This window comes from Panthera uncia, chromosome F2 (genome assembly GCF_023721935.1).
Source record: "Panthera uncia isolate 11264 chromosome F2, Puncia_PCG_1.0, whole genome shotgun sequence".
In the NCBI taxonomy this organism is placed as follows: domain Eukaryota; kingdom Metazoa; phylum Chordata; class Mammalia; order Carnivora; family Felidae; genus Panthera; species Panthera uncia.
In genome coordinates this window covers 26,115,316-26,134,730 of record NC_064812.1, presented here as the reverse complement: position 1 = coordinate 26,134,730, position 19,415 = coordinate 26,115,316, and the positions used below count along the sequence as shown (strand labels likewise).

At 36.9% G+C, this 19,415-nt stretch overlaps 1 protein-coding gene across 3 annotated transcripts in view; it reads right to left on the bottom strand.

Moving 5' to 3' along the window:
- Positions 1-19,415, bottom strand: part of CSMD3 (CUB and Sushi multiple domains 3) — a 1,252,643-nt gene that overhangs the window by 165,410 nt on the left and 1,067,818 nt on the right. For all 3 annotated transcript variants that reach the window (XM_049632997.1, XM_049632998.1, XM_049632999.1), the window contains one exon: positions 5,403-5,527. In XM_049632997.1, the coding sequence (XP_049488954.1) occupies positions 5,403-5,527 (125 nt within the window). The remainder of the gene's footprint in view (positions 1-5,402; positions 5,528-19,415) is intronic.

Below are 19,415 nucleotides of genomic sequence, written 5' to 3'. Positions count from 1 at the left end.
GAAGAAAATACAAGTAAAAAGACAATTTCATAAAGGAAGGGAAGCAAAAATAATATAAAAACAGGGAGGGGGACAAAACATAAGAGACTCTTAAATATGGAGAACAGAGGGTTACCAGAGGGGTGGTGGGAGGCGGATGGGCTATACACACACACACGTGTGTGTATATATATATGTGTGTGTGTGTGTGTGTGTGTGTGTATACAAGACAATTTCAATGTCTATTGCAGTAGTCTGTGTGAGAAGCAGTAAAAGACTGAAGTAGATTGGGGGCAGGAATGAATAGTAGAAAGAGGAACTAAAATGTTACCTGTGTCACTACAGATTCTGCAACAGATTATTTTGCAACAGATTTTTGCTACAGATTTTGTGTAATCTGAATAAGGAAAGAAAGGGAGAGGGGAGACTTAATGATTTATCTTCTTTCCCTGAGTTATTGAGATCAAAGGGGTGATAGAAACAAAAATGAAGACGTCTCTAGGAAAACCTATTCCCTTAATGAGAAGAAAAAAATTTAATTCTACATACATATGTATAACAGACTAACTATAGTGGCTTCCAAAGATATCAGGTCCTCATCCCTGGAGCCTGTAAATATTGCCTTACATGGAAAAAAAATTTTTTTTCAGATGTGATTAACCTAAACATCTAGAGATAGGGAGATTATCGTGGATTATTCAGATGGGCCCTAAGTACAGTCATAAGTGTTCTTGTAAGAAAGATGTCAAAGGAGATTTGACACATACAGAAGAGAAGGCAATGTGACCATGTGCGTAGAAAACAGAGTGATATAGTCAGACACATAGGAACGCCTGGCAGCCAGCAGAAGTTAGAAGAGGCAAGGAAAGGCTAGAGCCTGGGCAGAGGGGAGGGTGGAGGGTCTAAGCACAACCCTGTTAGCACCTGAGTTTCAGCTCAGTAAAAATGCTTTGGGACTTCCAGCCTCCAGTACTGTGAGAGAATCAACCTCTGCTATTTTAAGCTCTCAAGTGCATGGTAATCTGCAACAGCCATAGAAAACTAACACAATTTGCCACTAGGAGTCTGGTCAAATTATGAATATAATTTGGTACAATAAACACAGAAGGTGTAGGTGGCTCAAGGAAATGACTGAGGACCCACAGTGACAAAAGGCCAAACAAGAGTCAAATAAACGATTTAAAAAGCAGCAGCTACTGATTCCCTGTTCAGAAGAATTTTGCATTAAATGGAGCTGTCCATCATGGCAACAGGGTAGCTTCATGGGGTAATGAATTTCCAATCACTAAAGCCAGATATTCCTCATACAGACATTCAAATTTCATTTTAATTTGCTTGTTAGGTTATATTTAATCATGATGATCATTCTACAGGTTGACACAGTTAAGTAACAAACATAAGTTTCCCAAGGTCTATCACATAAAGATTGCTCTTTTGCTTAATAACTCTGTTATGATAGCCCCTTTGGAATTCTCCATCAATATGCTTTGCTAGAATAGACAAGCAAATAAATGAATACACAACTCCCCACAAACATCTCATGTAAAATTAATATAGCAAATTAGTCTATTTGTTGAGGCTCTTTCTAAAGATTGCTCATTCTATATTATTTATAACTTTTCCAGCATTCTAAATGTTTCTTCTTTTCTTTCCATCAGTGGTTATCACATTTCATCTCATATATGATTTATTATACATTCATCTAATTCTTTATTCACACACATATTTATCCTAACTGAATAAAATAAAATAGGCATTGCTTTAAACCTGGCAAACCAGCCAGTAGCTTTTAGGTAAAGCAGTAAAATTTCAAGTACAAATCACACATTACACATGTGTGTGCATATGCTATATAATGGTCTATGATTTAGTGGTATGTCTAAAATTATCATACATATAGAGATCAATTAGGAAAAAAAAGTTTTGGTTAGTTCTTTAGAGTATTTAAGATTAAAAATCCAGTATGCCTCACATTCTGTAAGTTTGATACATGCTCCGTTTAATTCAAATTTTGTTTTCTAAGGTGTAACCATTAAATAAAACGCTTCCTCAGTGAAAGAGTTTATAGTGTCATTGATATTGTCTGGTTTTGAAGTGTTTGGTTTGGACAAGTGATATACAACGCACGTTTTCTGCAAATGTCCTCTTAGTTCATCATGCTGTCCTAACTCCTTAAAATATCCAAAACCCTGCTTGTGGAGGGATTCATTAGTTCATCCTAAAAATATTTACTGAGCATATACTGGCAGACACTGGCTAGTTGCCAGAACAGATTTAGTTAGTGCCCTCAAGATCTTATGGGTAATTAACTAAGTGGTAACAGTAAAATGTGACGGATGTTATAATAAGGAAATTACAGAGACCTATGAGAACGTGCAGCATGGGACTTACCCTTTCCTCAAGTTCACGGAAAGCCTTCCACAGGAACTGGTTTTAAGTTGAGACAGAAACGATGACTAAGAATAAGCCAAATAAAGGGGGATCAAGGAGAGTGTCACCTGCAAAGGGAACAGCATGCACAAAGGCCCAAAGGCAAGCGAGAGCCAGGCTTTTATAAAGAACTAAACTAGTGTGAATATAAGTGGTGACAAAGGAGGACAAAGCACAAAAGGTATAATCAGCTGTATCAAGGAGTTAAGAATACAGGGAACGGTTGAAGCAGGAAAGTGATAGTATCAGGGTTTTTATTTTTAGGTTACTGTCTTTGCCCTCTGAAGAACAGATTAGAGGAGAGTAAGACCCTGGGAAAGGGATGATGACAACCTAACCTTAGGGTAACAATATGGATGGAGAGAAATAGACTTATTTGAAAGATTTGTGAAAGACAGATCCCACAGATTTCATTGTGTAGAGTAGGAAAGGGGGGAAATTATCAAGATTTCTGGCTTGTGCAACCGAATGGATGAGGGGCTCATTCTGAGACAGAGAACACTGAAAGGATACCCATAATGATGAGAAAAAATCACGAAGTCAGTTTTGAACAGGATGGATTTGAAATTCCAGTAAGAAGTTTAGTTGAAATGCCCAGCAGGCAGTTGAATAAATGACATGCAGCTTAGGTGAAAGCACTGGGTTAGATATTTACACTTGAAAACTATCATTTATTCAGTTCTTTTATTTTTTTAAGGTTATTTATTTATTTTGAGACAGAGAGAGAAAGTGTACACACACAAATGGGGGAGGGGTAGAGAGACCAGGAGAGAGAGAATTCCAAGCAGGCTCTGTGCTGTCAGTGCAGAGCCCAACATGGGACTCAGTCTCACAAACTGTGAGATCACGACCTGAGACAAAATGAAGAGTCGGACACTTAACCGACTGAGCCACCTAGGTCCCCCTCAGTTCTTCATTTTAAAAAATGCTTTCTGACGGTCTATTAAGATGCAGGTCCTGGGCACAGCTGGCACAAAATGGCAGCCAAAGACATGGAAGTAGACAAGATGGCAGAGAGCATGGTGTAACATGAGATAAACAAAACCACAGCATCTCTCAAACACTGTATCTGATGGGCTGAGTAGGAAGAGGAGACTGTATTCCTAGGTGTAGAAGCATGAGCCATGGATATAAAAAAGAAAACAAAACAAAGTCTAAGAGAGTATTGGTGCCATGAAAACCAAGAAGGAAAAACATGTTTTAAGAGTGAGAGGAGAATGGGCAGAATTAGGATGTTGCCGTCAGAATAAGCAGGATGAGCAACACAATGGATTTAATGATACAGAGTCCTCAGTGATTGCTATGAGTAGCTCAGAGCACTGGATGCTGAAGCCACACTGCAGGGCTCAAAAACAAAGGATGAGAACTAGACAGGAAAGGCTGGGGTTTTGATTATTGTAAGATGAGATAGAAATAGACAAGCTGACATCAATATGTGGATGCTCTAGGATAACCTTGATAAACTGACAACTATATGACAAATGTCCTATGAAGGCTCTAAAGGCATCATCTCATTTTCAGATTTTCTATACAACTTGCAACATGGGCAATTCTAAAATCCTTGTTAATTCAGGGCACCTGAGAGGTTCAGTCTGTTAAGCATCTGACTTTGGCTCAGGTCACAACCTTGCTGTTCGTGAGTTTGAGCCCCACGTCTGTCTCTGTGCTGACAGCTCAGAGCCTGGAGCCTGCTCTGGATTCTGTGTCTCCCTCTCTCTCTGCCCCTCCCCCGCTCACACTCTGTCTCTCTAGCTCTCTCAAAATTAAGTAAACATCAAAAATTTTTTTAAAATACTAAAATAAAATCCTTGTTAATTCTACCAGTGATAAGATAGGATTGATTGGTTTTCTCTGAATTTTACAAGTTGGCCATAAAATGATAGTACAGCTAGCCAGAATATAAGCATAGATCTCTTGGTCTTTCCATTTTTAATGCCTTTAAAACACTGAAAATGTATATTTCATGTTTTCTCATTGGCTAACTGACCTAACAGGTATTAGGAGTAATTTTCTGCAAAATTACAAACTCAAAAAGTTGGTTTTTTTAACTAAAAATTATACTTTTATCTATTTTCAGTTTTAATGGAGGATTTCTTGGCCACTTTCCCATAACTGATATATTTCTCAAGTTTCCAAAGGAACACCTTATGACCCAATTGGAGAAGTAATCAAGTTATTTTTATGAAATATAGATTATGTCATATTTTGTGAAGAATAATTACTTTACATGGAGTAGTCAAATATCACCAATTTATGCAAAAACAATCTCCTTGTAATATAGAGTAACTGGTCAAATTTCTCCTCCCGAAAAGTGGTTATGGTTGAGATAATATGGTACATTGTGTTACTTGTCTATAGACTAGCATCCCTTTTCTTGCTAACAAGAAAACTGGTTTTGTTCAATTAAATGAGGACTATATACTTCAGAGGAAGCTGAGCCCCATGCTTAACCTAGGTACCTAATGTTGATTTTTTAGGTCAGTGTATAGCATAGGGATGGATAGTCTTGCAGTTTTGGTCAATAGTACAGGACAGAAAGTCTACTGGAAGGATTTCTGAACGTTTTTTAGCCATTGTAAAGATAGATAGATTGAAACGTTCCATTTTGGCTATTGCCATTGCTGTTAGAGCTTTGGTAGCCATCTCAAGTTCACGAGAAAAGAAGCCTAGGAACTAAGCCAACATGCTATGAAGGCAGAGCAGAGAGAGGGAAAAACCTAGGTCAGTAATGATGCAACTGAACCTCCCAAATAAACAACCTCTACCACTAGATTCCATGACATCCGGAACAAACATTTTTCTTATTGCTTAGGCCTTCTTGAATTGATTTTCTGTTACCTGCAGGTGAAAGCAATAAGTACCTTTCTGCTACATTCAACCATGCCAAGGAAAAGGAGTGGCTAAGTCTTTGGAAATAACCTTCATCCCCCTCATCTTTAAAAGGATTAACTTCAAATATACAGGGAAAAGGAGAAAAATTTAAATTTCCTTACTTGAATGCCAGCTCCCTCTGGCACTGTGATCTTCCACACACAATTCAGGTTGTTGTCATAAGGCTCAGGGTAACCAGGAGACAAAATAGTCCCTTTGCGCTTTGTTAAAACTCCACCACAGGGCACTAAAAGTAAAACAATTCAAGAGAGCGAGTTAATTCTAATGCAGAGGATTAAAATAAGAGAAAAGGTCAGAGATAACATCTTAGACAGATACTACAATTGCAAACACAGCCAAATCTTATTATTTCTTAAAACTCATAAGAACAATGAAAATTAAGTCTTCCTTCCTAAAAACTTTTAAAAATGCTTAGACAACATGAATGGATAACCTTTTAATGGCATTAATCTAAAATCATATTACAATAAACTCAATGACAGCATATCATTTTTAGTATATTACTAAAAAGTACATTGGCACATCTGCATTAAAATTAAAATGTAGATAACAGAATTTGTTGAAGAATTATTTTGTATTTGTTACTTTTGTCTTCATGCATCCTTTGAGGAGTAATAGTACTTTTCAGGAGAAATGCGGATGATGATCACAATGGTATGCTAATAACATTTGTATAGAGCCTATTGTTTGCCAGAGACTCTCCTAAAGCAATTTACAGATTTTAACTCATTAAAGCCTCTCAACAATCCACTGAGATGCAAATAAATATTCTCCTCATTTTACAGGAAACAGAGTCACTAGTGATTAAATAACTTGTCCAAGATCACAGAGCTGGTAAGAGGAGAAGGTGAGATTTGAACACCAGTAGTTTGGCTCCAGAGTCCATGCTCTTGAGTAGAAAAAAGAGACTTGGTATGGTGCCAGTCTGGTAATTGCTAGTACAGCACTACAAAAATGAGTAAGTACGTAGGTCTGTTCTGAAGTCAATAAAGGCCTCTACCGCTTTTTAAAAGTACTAACCTTAAAGGAAAATTCTCATACCCCTAGTACTGGCAGCTTGGTTTTGGGCATGACCTAACTTACAATTTTAAATATGTGTGATGCTGGACATGTTCCTTAAACTCTCTGAAACTCAGATACCTTGTCTGTGAAATGATAATGCAATGGTTTAAAAAGAGCTTTTGTGAAAAATATACAGATAGGATAATGTATACAAAGAAGCTACCACATTGCTTGGAACACAGCGAGAGGTCAATAAATTGTATGTCATTTTACTATTTCCTTCTACAACTATTGTTATTTCAGATACCACTGGCACTATGGTCCTCGGGTATTCGTTGTAGTCTGGTTATAGTCATAAGGTATCAGGATATGTCTTTCATAATATTTTTTAAGTTAGTAAGTTTTCTGCCACTTCTTAATGCAAAAGCTTAATGCAAAAACCAAGGGCAATTGCCCAAAGGAGCTACAAACATTTTTAATAGTGTAAACACGTATCTTTAAAGAAAGTCATTTTGTTGTATTTTCCTATAAATTTGTGTTAACGGGTTAAATATTAATTCAGGTTAAGTTGGTCAGAAAAAAATTTAGCTCCTTTAAATTTTTTTTTTTTTAACGTTTTTATTTATTTTTGAGACAGAGAGAGACAGAGCATGAATGGGGGAGGGTCAGAGAGAGGGAGACACAGAATCTGAAACATGCTCCGGGCTCTGAGCTGTCAGCCCAGGGGCCCGATGCGGGGCTCGAACTCACGGACCGCGAGATGGTGACCTGAGCCGAAGTCGGCGCTCAACCGACTGAGCCACCCAGGCGCCCCAAATTTAGCTCCTTTATAAAGAAAATCAACAGTTTTAGATAACTTGAGAATTAATGTGCCAGGAGTGGAAGAAGAATTCTAGAATAGAGCTTCACCCCAAAAAGATTATAAATAAGTGATTGATGAAGTGCTGATTCTGAGTTGAAAGCAAATGTAGATGCCCTTCCTCTCCATGGTCACTGTCCTATCTCACTTGCACGTTTTTCTAGTTGCTACATTAATCATATCAATGGACCTCCATTGATATGGGTGTATTATCCATGTACTTTGTCTCCATATTATTGCTAAAATGACCTTTTTAAAATTAAAATTTGCTCATCTTATTTCCCTGATGAAAGTCCTTCAAAAATCTCCCCATTTCCTTCATTCCACAGATAAATACAGTTAATTTTTTAATCTCTAACTACATCTCCAGGCTTGTATGTACCCGTGATTTCCCAATATTTCACCATCCCAAACCCTCTTCCCAGTTCAGGCTACTAAACTGATATACTCTCTTAATGCTGTGAGTTGCTACATCCTTCTCCCCCATAGCTAACACTACCATCCATGGTCATTTAATGCTGATAGTACCTCTTGACCTCTTTGCTGACTCCCTTATCTGTTAAGTGTCCCATAGTTTTCTATAGCACCAAGTTCTTTCCTATGCAGTTCTATCACAGATAGCTTGTATTATGTTTTCATATTCTTTTTATACATTAGTCTCTTCTAATAGACTGAAGTCTGCGAAGAGGAAGCAATCAACTTTTTGTCTGGTACTCTGCTCCCTGTGGTGCCAAGATTCTAACTCATCTACCCTTTGCATTCTGAGGTTTCCTTCTCTGCTGCTATAGTGATAAGTCCTCTTTTCCTTACTTTCCAGTCTGTCCTCCATTCATTTCATCAGGGTTTTGTCTTTACTCTATTGGAATGACTATGTCAAAGTCACCATAATAGTCTTGTTGCAATGTGATATTCAATTCTTAATTTGCATTTTACTCAACCTATGAATAATTGTCTCCTCTTGTTAATCACTTTGTCCACTTTGAGCCTTTCTTTGCTTAGCCATCCAGACACCACACTGTCTTGCTTTTCTCTATGCCACTGGTTATACTCATAATCTTCCTTCCTCCCTCCCTCCCTCCCTCCCTCCCTTCCTTCCTTTTCTTTCTCTCCTAGTATTGGTGGTATAGTGGTGAGCATAGCTGCCTTCTTTACTTTCTCTTTTCTTTCTTTCTTTCTTTCTTTCTTTCTTTCTTTCTTTCTTTCTTTCTTTCTTGCCTTTCTCTTAGTATCTCATCCTCTTTCTCTGATCCTTTAAATGTTGTAACATTCTGTGACCCATGCCATCTTCTCTTTTCTAACCATCACCCCTCTATAAGGGCATCTATTTCCATGTCATTGATACAGTATGACTACAAAATATTTATCTCTAATTCTGACTGTGGCTCAGAATCCTGAAATAATATGCCTAATAAGCATCTCAAAACTACTATGTCTAGGGGCACCTGGGTGGCTCAGATGGTGAAGCATCTGACTTTGGCTCAGGTCTTGATCTCACCATTCATGAGTTTGACCCCTGCATCAGGCTCTGTGCTGACAGCTCAGACCCTGGAGCCTGCTTCAGATTCTGTGTCTCTCTGCCCCTCTCCCATTCATGCTCTGTCTCTCTGTCTCTCAAAAAATAAATAAATATTAAAAAAAATTTTTTTTAAACCAATATGTCTAAAACAATACTTTTTAAAATTTCCTCCGTCTATACCATTCTCCACCTCAGTAAATGTCACTACCATTCACCTAGTTCTGGGCCAAAACTGTAGGACTCATTCATCTTAATTTCTCTTTCTTATATTCAAGTTCACAATTACATCTACATCCGATCTATCGGTAAACTTTCTCGGCTCCATTTAAAAAATGTACCATGAGGCTTACCAGTTCTCATCATGGACCATGACCTTCCTATTGAAATTACCATTACTTTTCCTATCCACTATTACACTAGCCTTCTATTCAGTCTTTTTTCTTCAAGCCCACCTGCTGGAAGCCCAAGCTACCCAGCCTGAGTGGCAAGGCCCGGGCTGTGGACGGATTGGTGACTGCAGGGCGGCCTGCCAACAGTGAAGCTTCTTGTACTCCCGCTTTTAGGTAATTTGGCTTTAAAAGTACCCGGGGTATTGTCTGTTGGGGAATTGCCCTCGGCAGGCCCCCTGGGAAAAGAACCATTAGGGAAGAAAATAAGGTTCCACAAGGAATTGTGCAGTCTTAAGTTTAGCCCTTGCCATCCCCTAAGGAGACTCCTCTACTTACAGGAAGGATAGCCTCATACCTTTGCCAGCAAAGAGGGCCTGTATAGGAGAGACAAATGGATTTGAAAGCCCCACTCCAGAAACTAAGGAGTGTATCTCTGGGCACAGGTGACTTCAACCCCTAGGCCCACCTGGCCCCCCAGAGGCATTCCAGATGATAACTGAACCTAGTCGGTTAAGCTACAGAATGGTTCGTTGGCTCCTAGGTGCATTGTCTCTCTGAGAATGTATGAGGCATGGGTTTCTAAGGCCTTTTCAGCCCCTTTCTGGCACCTCGGACTGAGGCAAACACATTGTTCTTTTGGCCTCATGTGGTTAGGAGGTCATGTCCCTGTAACTGTTCCACTTAAGGTGTTGAGAAATGGAAGGCCTTTCACGAGAACAGCAAAGTAAATGCTTTGCAGATTATAGATAAACGCAGATGCATAATGGAATAATGTAAGAAATTAATCTATAATCAAAATGCGGGAAAGTTAGGGAAAAACCACCATGTTATTTCTTAAAGGTCGTTTATACATAAGAACATTTTCAAAATTAGATAATGTTAGAAAAACATAGATGACGTAAGCTACAAGGAAATCACTAGCATATATAATGCCACGTTTGCTACAATAAATCGGCCAGTTCAACACACTGCTGTTGTCTGTGTCCATTTTTATTTTAGTTTTTTATTTTAGCTTTTTATTTTAGTTTTCTGTTTTTATTTTTATTTTTGTTTTGTTTTATTTTCACTTTTTCGCTGACGCCGTTCATCCTTCGGGACCCCCTGGACCTGCTGGAGCTGGACTCCGGCACCCACCCCTCTTTACTTAGCCGCAGTGATTTTTTAGAAACTAAGACCGCCTCATTCCCTAGCTCAATGAATTCCCTCTCTGCTTTGAGAAATGTCAAACTCCCCACAGCCTTTGAGGCTCTGTATGACTTGGCCTCTGCTTTGCCTCCACAAGACTCTTCTTCTGGCATGCTTGCCATCATTCACGCTGGTCCAGGCACCTGGGATTCTCACTGTGGCTTGAACAGGTCAAGATCTGTTCCTGCCTCACAGTCTATATAGTTGTTTACCACCCAGACTTGTATAACCCCACTCCATTCATCTCGTTTGGATATAAGACAGCAGCATGCTCTGGATGTTTTCTTCTGACCTCCAGCCCTTTCCTTACTTTTCCCCATGGTACTTAGCGGTGTCTGAAAGAAGAGAACGCATTCACTGATGTGTTGCTCTAGCACCCTCCACTAAAATGTAAACTCCACTCTCATCTTCTTATTCAAAGTGAGAATAGAGACTGACAATTAGTAAGCACTGACTACATGCTCCTTGAATAAACTGTTGATTGGCTGGTTGTATATCTGTGTATATACTGCGGTTACAGGTCCCTCTTTGCCATTCCTGCATTATTCCTTTCTCTCAGTATTTCCCCAAATAAGTCACATATAGCGATATAAATTTTCATATAATAATATAAAAAATACTATGAAAATATCCCCAGATATGCATTACTACATATTTTGCTACATATTTTATAAAGTTTCAATTCCCACATATATTACTTAACCTAACATTTGTTTTCTATTTTGAAAAGATACACACGTGGCAATGAGAAAGAATGAAATATGGCCCTTTGTAGCAACATGGATGGAACTGGAGAGTGTGATGCTAAGTGAAATAAGCCATACAGAGAAAGACAGATACCATATGGTTTCACTCTTATGTGGATCCTGAGAAACTTAACAGAAACCCATGGGGGAGGGGAAGGAAAAAAAAAGAGGTTAGAGTGGAAGAGAGCCAAAGCATAAGAGACTCTTAAAAACTGAGAACAAACTGAGGGTTGATGGGGGGTGGAAGGGAGGGGAGGGTGGGTGATGGGCATTGAGGAGGGCACCTTTTGGGATGAGCACTGGGTGTTGTATGGAAACCAATTTGACAATAAACTTCATATATTGAAAAAAAAAGATATACTATAAATTTCCCTACGGATTAGTATTATACACTATAACATGGATTAAAACAGGTTTCAGACAAGCATCCTGGGTTCTGCTTTTATCCTTATCCTGGTTTCACGTCTAAACCATAGAGGTTTAACTCTCTATAAAAGATAAATACTAATCTTATCTACCTCCTGGTGTTGCTATCAGCATTACAAAAATTAAAAAAGAAAATGCTTAGGGGCTCCTGGGTGGCGCAGTCAGGTGGTCTGTCCAACACGTGATTTTGGCTCAAGTCATAAATAATCTCTTGGTTTGTGAGTTGAGCCCCACACAGGGCTCTGTGATTCTTTCTCCCTCTTTCTCTCTGCCCCTTCCCTGCGCTCTCACTCAATAAGTAAATAAATAAATAAATGAATGAATAAATATTTAAAAATGCTTTATAGTGCTTCTTAAAATGCTAATTACTATTTATTACTATTTTGAATAACTGCTTCAGGGATGAATGGATGGATGAATAAATGAATCCGTGACTGTGGTTTCAGATCCTGTATTTATTTCCTCATCAATTTCTCTCCTGCTCCAAGAAAAGACAATATAAACAGGTGTTGCCATGGAGCTAATACAAGTAAAAGTAGTTTTTTTCTGGGTTTCTAAAGGTCTTCAGGGGAAAAAAAAACAAAAACAAAAAACCAGCAGATAAAGGTGATGGGATAAGCAGCTAATTAAAGATTTTTTGCCCAAGGGCAGTACATGGCGGGTTCAGGGGCTTTTCAAGAGACCTCCCACTGACAAAAGTACTTATGCCTAAAGCCATATATTGTTAAAGCTATTAGTGGCTGCAGGGGGTTATTTGAATCACAGTCTCAGAGGGAGGAGAGGTTGGATTTTCAGGAGAATGATTAATTTTAAGAAATCGGAAGTATAACAAGGTCATATTTGGAAGATAAAAACTCAGTCTTCAGCATATTTTTAGTTTTACATTTATTCCAAGGCTCATGTTCTTATCAAAATATGATTGTAGTTTATTATAATTTGCCTAAGGATGACTTGATGTGACAGATTTGTGCAAGATTACTAAATATCCTTTATATAGCGGTTATTTAAATTTGTGGACTCTCTACCTTAGTATTTGACCATGTTAACTATAAGCACAATTCACATATCATGACTAATGGGGCTGCTTTCCAATCAACAGTTTAATTTCAGTATGTCGGTTTTTGCAAAATTACTGAACATTTTATTGTGTTTTACTACAACAAAAAAAATGAAGTGTTGATAACAATAGTAAGAACAGTGAAACTGAAATAATACAGTTGACATGAAAATCATTAGGAATGTAGAAAGCTGCTTTCTTTTGGTTCAAATGGATGCTCAATTGGCTTAACCTGTTAACAGAGCATTCATTTGAACAGTAGAGAAAATACAATCACCAAATCCTGTAAGTAGACTGTCGAAGATTATATTTAAAATGTAGAGTATAAATAGAGAATTTGTTCTCCCCCAGAATAAAATTACCCATATAATATGTAAATGTATTGTTTGTGTTTTACCTATGTCTCTTTCCTAATTATCCAGAAAGATAGTTAGAAGAGTTTTAAACTTCCCGTGGCTTGTAAAATCTAAGCAAGCAAAGTGAGCCAGAGCATCACCATCTGGTAAAAGTCTGAAATTAAAAATACATGGGCCCTGGACTTGGGAAATGGACGGGTTGTTTGACTTCTGCAAGGATTCAGAAAATTATCACAGATAATTGTTAAAACTCATTCATCGAGCAAATGTTTACTGAACACCTATTATGTGCCAAACGTTTCTTGAACACCTATTGGGTCTTCTTTTGGTGGAACATAAAAACAATACATTGTCAGGGGAGAGAAGGGCAAAAAAGATTATAAAACTAAAAACAAAACAAAACAAAAAAACAAATAAAGAAAACCCCAAACTACATATAATAGATGGGCAGTTGCCATTAAAGAAAAGCAGGATAACGATATAGAATAAATGGAGAATGGTGGCAGAAAATTACTTAAGATAGGCTGTCTGAGGAAGATTATCAGGTTGAATGAAATGGTGTAGTAAGCCTAAAAACTACCTTGGGGATATATGTTCCAGGCAGAAAAAATAGAAAGTTCAAAGGCATTGAGGCAGTTAATATTTTATCTATGAAGAAATATTGAAAATGAGCTAAAATTAAAAATAATACTTTGATATTAACCTAAGAAACTGTGTGTTTGGCTCTGGTATTTGAGTATTTAAGATGTCAAAACTTTCCTTTTATTAATACTTATGAAATAATTATTTGTATTCAGAACATTTTTGAAGCTAAAAATATTTACAGTTAAAAATAGAAATACAAGTGGGATGCTTGGGTAGCTCAGTCCGTTGAGCTTCCGACTCGATTTCCGCTCAGGTCATGACCTCATGGTTCATGAGTTCGAGCCCCATGTCGGGTTCTGTGCTGACAATGTGGATCCTGTTTAGAATTCTCTCTCTCCTCCTCTCTGCCCATCTTCTGCTCACACTCTCTCTAGATCTCTCAAAATAAATAAGCATTTTTTAAAAGTAAAAAAAAAAAAAAAAAGAAAGAAAGAAATACAAGTATATTTTCATTTATGTACAGGTTAGCAGTTGGACCAAATGGTAGAACCTAAACTGAGTTATCATCTGAGTGTCATTATGAATCAGCACCTCTCCATTTCTAGTCTCACACAGATGCCATATGCCCTTCAGTTATATATTCAGTTTTCTGGATTTCACTTGTTCTACAGGCTGTGCATTATTTCTCCAATGGCATAGGTGATACATCCTTTTCATGTGAACTTAGCAGAAAACAAGTTGTCTTATTCAATTTTCTATCACTAGGTATACACTTTCAAACCAATTCAAGATGAAAAGTAGTCTGTTCTCTGTTCAGACTCTCCATACACAGAGTGACAGGTTTCTCAAAAAGGCCAGGGAACCCCCTACAGATAGGTGGACTTCTGACAGAGAGACTGTAATGGCTCCTAACTACTTCAGCTTTTGCTCTCAAAGTATAAAGTGAGGCTGAATTCAGACAGGTTGGGGACAGTTTACTAACATTTACCCCTGAAGCTGAATGTCAACCATGGACTAGGGTCTGGTCTGAAAGTCTTTTATAGGCTTTAGTGCCTGGTAGGACCGCTTGTCCTTGCTGAAATGACCACAGTGGAATAGCATCATCCTCCTTCCATTTACGTGGATTTTTGTTTCTGATGGCAAAAACACTGGGATTAACCACCTGATTTATACATGTGGCATATGAAAAAGCTTTGTAATACTCCTGAACTCAATATTGCACTATATGTTAACGAATGGAATTTAAATAAAAACTCAAAACAAACAAACAAAATACACTAACATCTTCTTTCATTAAGATAAAAAAAAAAAAGCTTTGTAACAATCATATAGAATAGGGATTTTCTTCTGTTTTGTTTATTTATTTATGTATTTATGTATTTAATTTTTTTAATGTTCATTTATTTTTGAGAGTGAGAGAGTGTGTGAGCAGGGGAGGGGCAGAGAGAGGGGGAGACACAGAATCTGAAGCAAGCTCCAGGCTCTGAGCTACCAGCACACAGCCGGGCGCAAGGCTTGAACTCATGAAACTCATGAACTGTGAGATCATGACCTGAGCTGAAGTCCGACACTTAACCAAATGAGCCACCCAGGCACCCCAGGTTTTTTCTGTTTTAAACAAAAATGATTTATGTTTAGGGTTTAGAGTTCTTATTCTCTGTATCCTACTTTATATTATTTTTCTCTCATTTCCCTTTCTTATTCCTAAAATCTTCTTTCATTTTTCTTGTTTTACTCCTTTTTTTAATGTTTATTTATTTTTGAGAGAGAAAGCACACAAGCGGGGGAGAGGCAGAGAGAGAGAGAGGGGGGCAGAGGATCCAAAGCAGGCTCTGTGCTGACAGCAGAGAGCCCAATGTGGGGCTCAAACTCACGAACTGCAAGATCATGACTAGAGACAAAGTTGGAAGCTTAACCAACTGAGTCACCAAGGCACCCCTTGTTTTACTCATTTTTTAATGTCTTTTTATAGTTTTATTCTTCTAACCCTGTCTCACTTTCATAAATTTCTTCGGATAATGAAGTTTTTTTTTTTACTTTCCAAAATCAGAAAAAAAGTCTGAATGCAAATCTTGGTTAAATATGTATACTCAAGGACAATTAGAATTGTAGTAATCGCTGTTTAACTTTTAACTTTATTTTAATTTTATACCCCTGCAAACAATGAGAACAAACCAAATCATGAACATACGCCTATTGTTTAAAGTCTCTTTCTTTTCAACCATTTGTCCTTAAATGTGTCAATTCGTGGAAAGAAATTTCAATCTCCCCCAAAAACAGATTTTAATAAATAATAACTATTATACCCCAAGAAAATTGCCATTATATTTCATCCAATGTCTTTCTTAAAAATGTTAAGTGCAAAAAAATATGTTGTATTCAAGGGACTGTAAATTAATAGAATTGGAAAGGATGATAAGGGTCCATATTTTTAGCTTTTTAAAAAAAGATGCCAACATCTTCTGTGAAAGATAATTTTAACATTTTATTAACTTTAAAGTGCTATTGAAACAACATATCAACAAATTAAAAGAAAAGATATTAAGCCTTTTGTCATCACTGAATGTAAAGTCTATGTTCTAGAACCAATACCTTCAGAATTAAAGTCTTCTCTCTTGATTCTATAATGGAAGATTTAGCAACAAACAAAAAACAACTTAGTCATTCAGTACTTACCAGGTTCCAAGAACTATGCCAAATCATTTAATAATCACAATAAACCTATGAGGAAATCCTCTTAGTTTCCTGCTTCATCTATATGGCAATTGAGAACCAGAAAGTTTGTAAAATTCCCAGGGTCATATAGTAACTCACCACATCTCAGTGCTGAGGTCACAGCAGAAGACTTTACCCAAGACTTAATTAACTCTTATGTTAAACTACAGTTTGGAGCTATGCAGGATTTTATTCAGTTTTACATGACTCTTTATGACTTTTCCCCATTAATGAGGACATTAGTGTGATAAATATACAAATAGGATCTTTAAGAGGTAATTTATAGATTTACACTTCAGTACTTTGCATATGTAGGTTTTCCCAACACTCAAACTAGAGGAAGAGATGGATTTTTTTTGGATGATATTTAAAGATTAATGAGCTAGTTTATGAGTTTCCAGATGTCATTATATCACTCTAGTTTTATAATAGATGATTCTCTTCAAGGAGTTTTCATCATGTATATGAAACTAAAGAAGACAGCTACTTACCTAGCTGTCTTCTATTATATGGTACTGATATTTTCTATCGATACATAAATAAACTAAAAGTGACACAAATTATATAAAAAAATACTAGGAAAAGTGAGATAGAAATTACGACTGATTTTCTATATGTATAGAGAAATATTAAAAAATACATCGTGAGGCTGAAGAGATTTATTATTATCATGTGTCTGTCTTCAATTATTAAACTGATTTAAAGCAATGTAATTTCCGATTTATGCATACTGCATGACTAATTTTAGTATAGACATAGAGGAACATTTCTCTCAGCTCATGGTCCTTTAATTTAGGATAATTTATTTATTACTATTTTATAAGAGTATGAAGTCGACATATATTGTGGCTCAAAAGGAGAAACATTATCTGTTTTGTCTTTATGAGAGCATAAAAGTACAGAAAGGGGAAAATCTGCTAGTACCATTAACACAAGCTCCATGCTAGATAAAAGGAGGAGGCATATTAACTCCAAATGAGTTGTTTTCCTGTACCATTGATTTTCAAAAACATCTTTTAATAGGGTAAGAAATCTCACATTATAAATAAAATGTAGATATCACATTAGGAAAGCTTAGCTTATAAATCAAAACCTATAGAGAAGCAGTCTTCTGTCATTTAGGTTGATGTTTAGAGTCAGAGAAACTGAGTTTCTGCCTCTACTCTACCACTTACTATATGTTCTGTCAGTTTAAAAATAACTACTTTAGGGGGAGAGCCTGGGTGGCTCAGTCAGTTAAGCATTGATTCTTGGTTTTGGCTCAGGTCATGATCTCACAGTTCCATAGGATCGGGCTCAGTGCTCACAGCACAGAGCCTGCTTCGTATTTTCTCTCTCCCACTCTCTCTGCCCCCTCCCTGTCCCGTGCTCTTTCTCTCTCTCTCTCAAAATAAATATATATAAAAAAAAAAACTATTTCACCTAAGACTCAGTTTATTCAATCATAAATTCTGAAAGTAACTTTTCAATTGGTGTGCTGTGAGGATTAAATTGAATATGTATTTAAACTACTCAGTATGAAACCTGGAAAATAAAAAGCATTAAGAAATTGGTAATCATATCAGCAAATGGCACTGTGAAAACTGGACAGCAACATGCAGAAGTATGAAACTGGACCACTTTCTTATACCATACACAAAAATAAATTCAAAATGGATGAAAGACCTAAATGTGAGACAGGAAACCATCAAAATCCTATAGGAGAAAACAGGCAGCAAGCTCTTTGATCTCAGCTGCAGCTATTTCTTACTTGACATGTTTCTGGGGGCAACGGAAATAAAAAGCAAACATGAACTATTGGGACCTCATCAAGATAAAAAGCTTCTGCACTGGAAAGGAAACAGTCAACAAAACTAGTCAAAGGCAACCGATGGAATGGGAGAAGATATTTCCAAATGACATATTGATAAAAGGGTTAGTATCCAAAATCTATAAAGAACTTACCAAACTCACCACCTAAAAAACAAATAATCCAGTGAAGAAATGGGTAGAAGACATGAATAGACATTTTTCCAAAGAAGACATCCAGATGGCCAACAGGCACATGAAAAGATGCTCAATTTCACTCATCATCAGGGAAATATAAATCAAAACCACAATGACTTACCACCTCACACTGGTCTGAATGGCTAACACTAACAACTCAGAAAAGAAGAGATGTTGGCGAGGATGGTGGGAAAGAGGAACACTTTTGCATTCATGGTGGGAATGCAAACTGGTACAGCCACTCTGGAAAACAGTATGGAGGTTCCTCCAAAAATTAAAAATAGAACCACCCTGTGACCCAGCAATTGCACTATGAAGTATTCATCCAAAGGATACAAAAATGCTGATTTGACGAGGGCACAAGTACCGTAACTTTTATGGCAGTGCTATCAACAATAGTCAAATTATTGAAGAAGCCCAAATGCCCATCGACTGATGAATGGATAAAGAAGATGTGGTATATATACACAATGGAATACTATTCGGGAATGAAAAAGAATTAAATGTTGCCATTTACAACAACGTGGATAGAACTGGAGGGTATAATGTCAAGGTAAATAAGTCAGGCAGAGAAAGACAGATATCATATGATTTCACTTATATGTGGAATTTGAGACACATAACAGATGAACATAGGGGAAGGGAATGAAAAATAACATAAAACAAAGATGGAGGCAAACCATAAGAGATTCTTAAATACAGAGAACAAACTGAAGGTTGCTGGAGGGGAGGCGGGTAAGGGGAATGGGTTAAATGGGTGACGGGCATTAAGGAGGGCACTTTTTGGGATGAGCACTGGGTGTCACATGTAAGAGATGAATCACTGGGTTAACTAACCTGAACTAAAGAAAAAAATAAAATAAAATAAAAAATAAATAAAACTAGATACATGTAATTTCATTTTCAGGTATCATAAGATATGTTATTAAAATATATTTTACATATTTATAAGTGTATATGTGTTATATGCATGTTATATGTGTGCATATACACTCTCGTCACATTCTGTGAACAATTGGAACTGAGATTATTAAAATAAAAACAAAATTGTGCTTATCTCTTATTTTTAAAAAACTGTCCCTCTTATTTTCTAGATCACATGCCAATAAAACTTTAACAAGAAAGAATTCAACTCATGAGAACTATTTCTTAACTTGTGATTATGTATTACCATCCTTCATTTAATGTAATACTATGTAACCAAAGAAAATAATTTCCAGATATGCTCTTGGGACAGAGAATAAATAAACTTTGTAACTTACTTTTTCATATCTATGGAATGCTATAAGAAC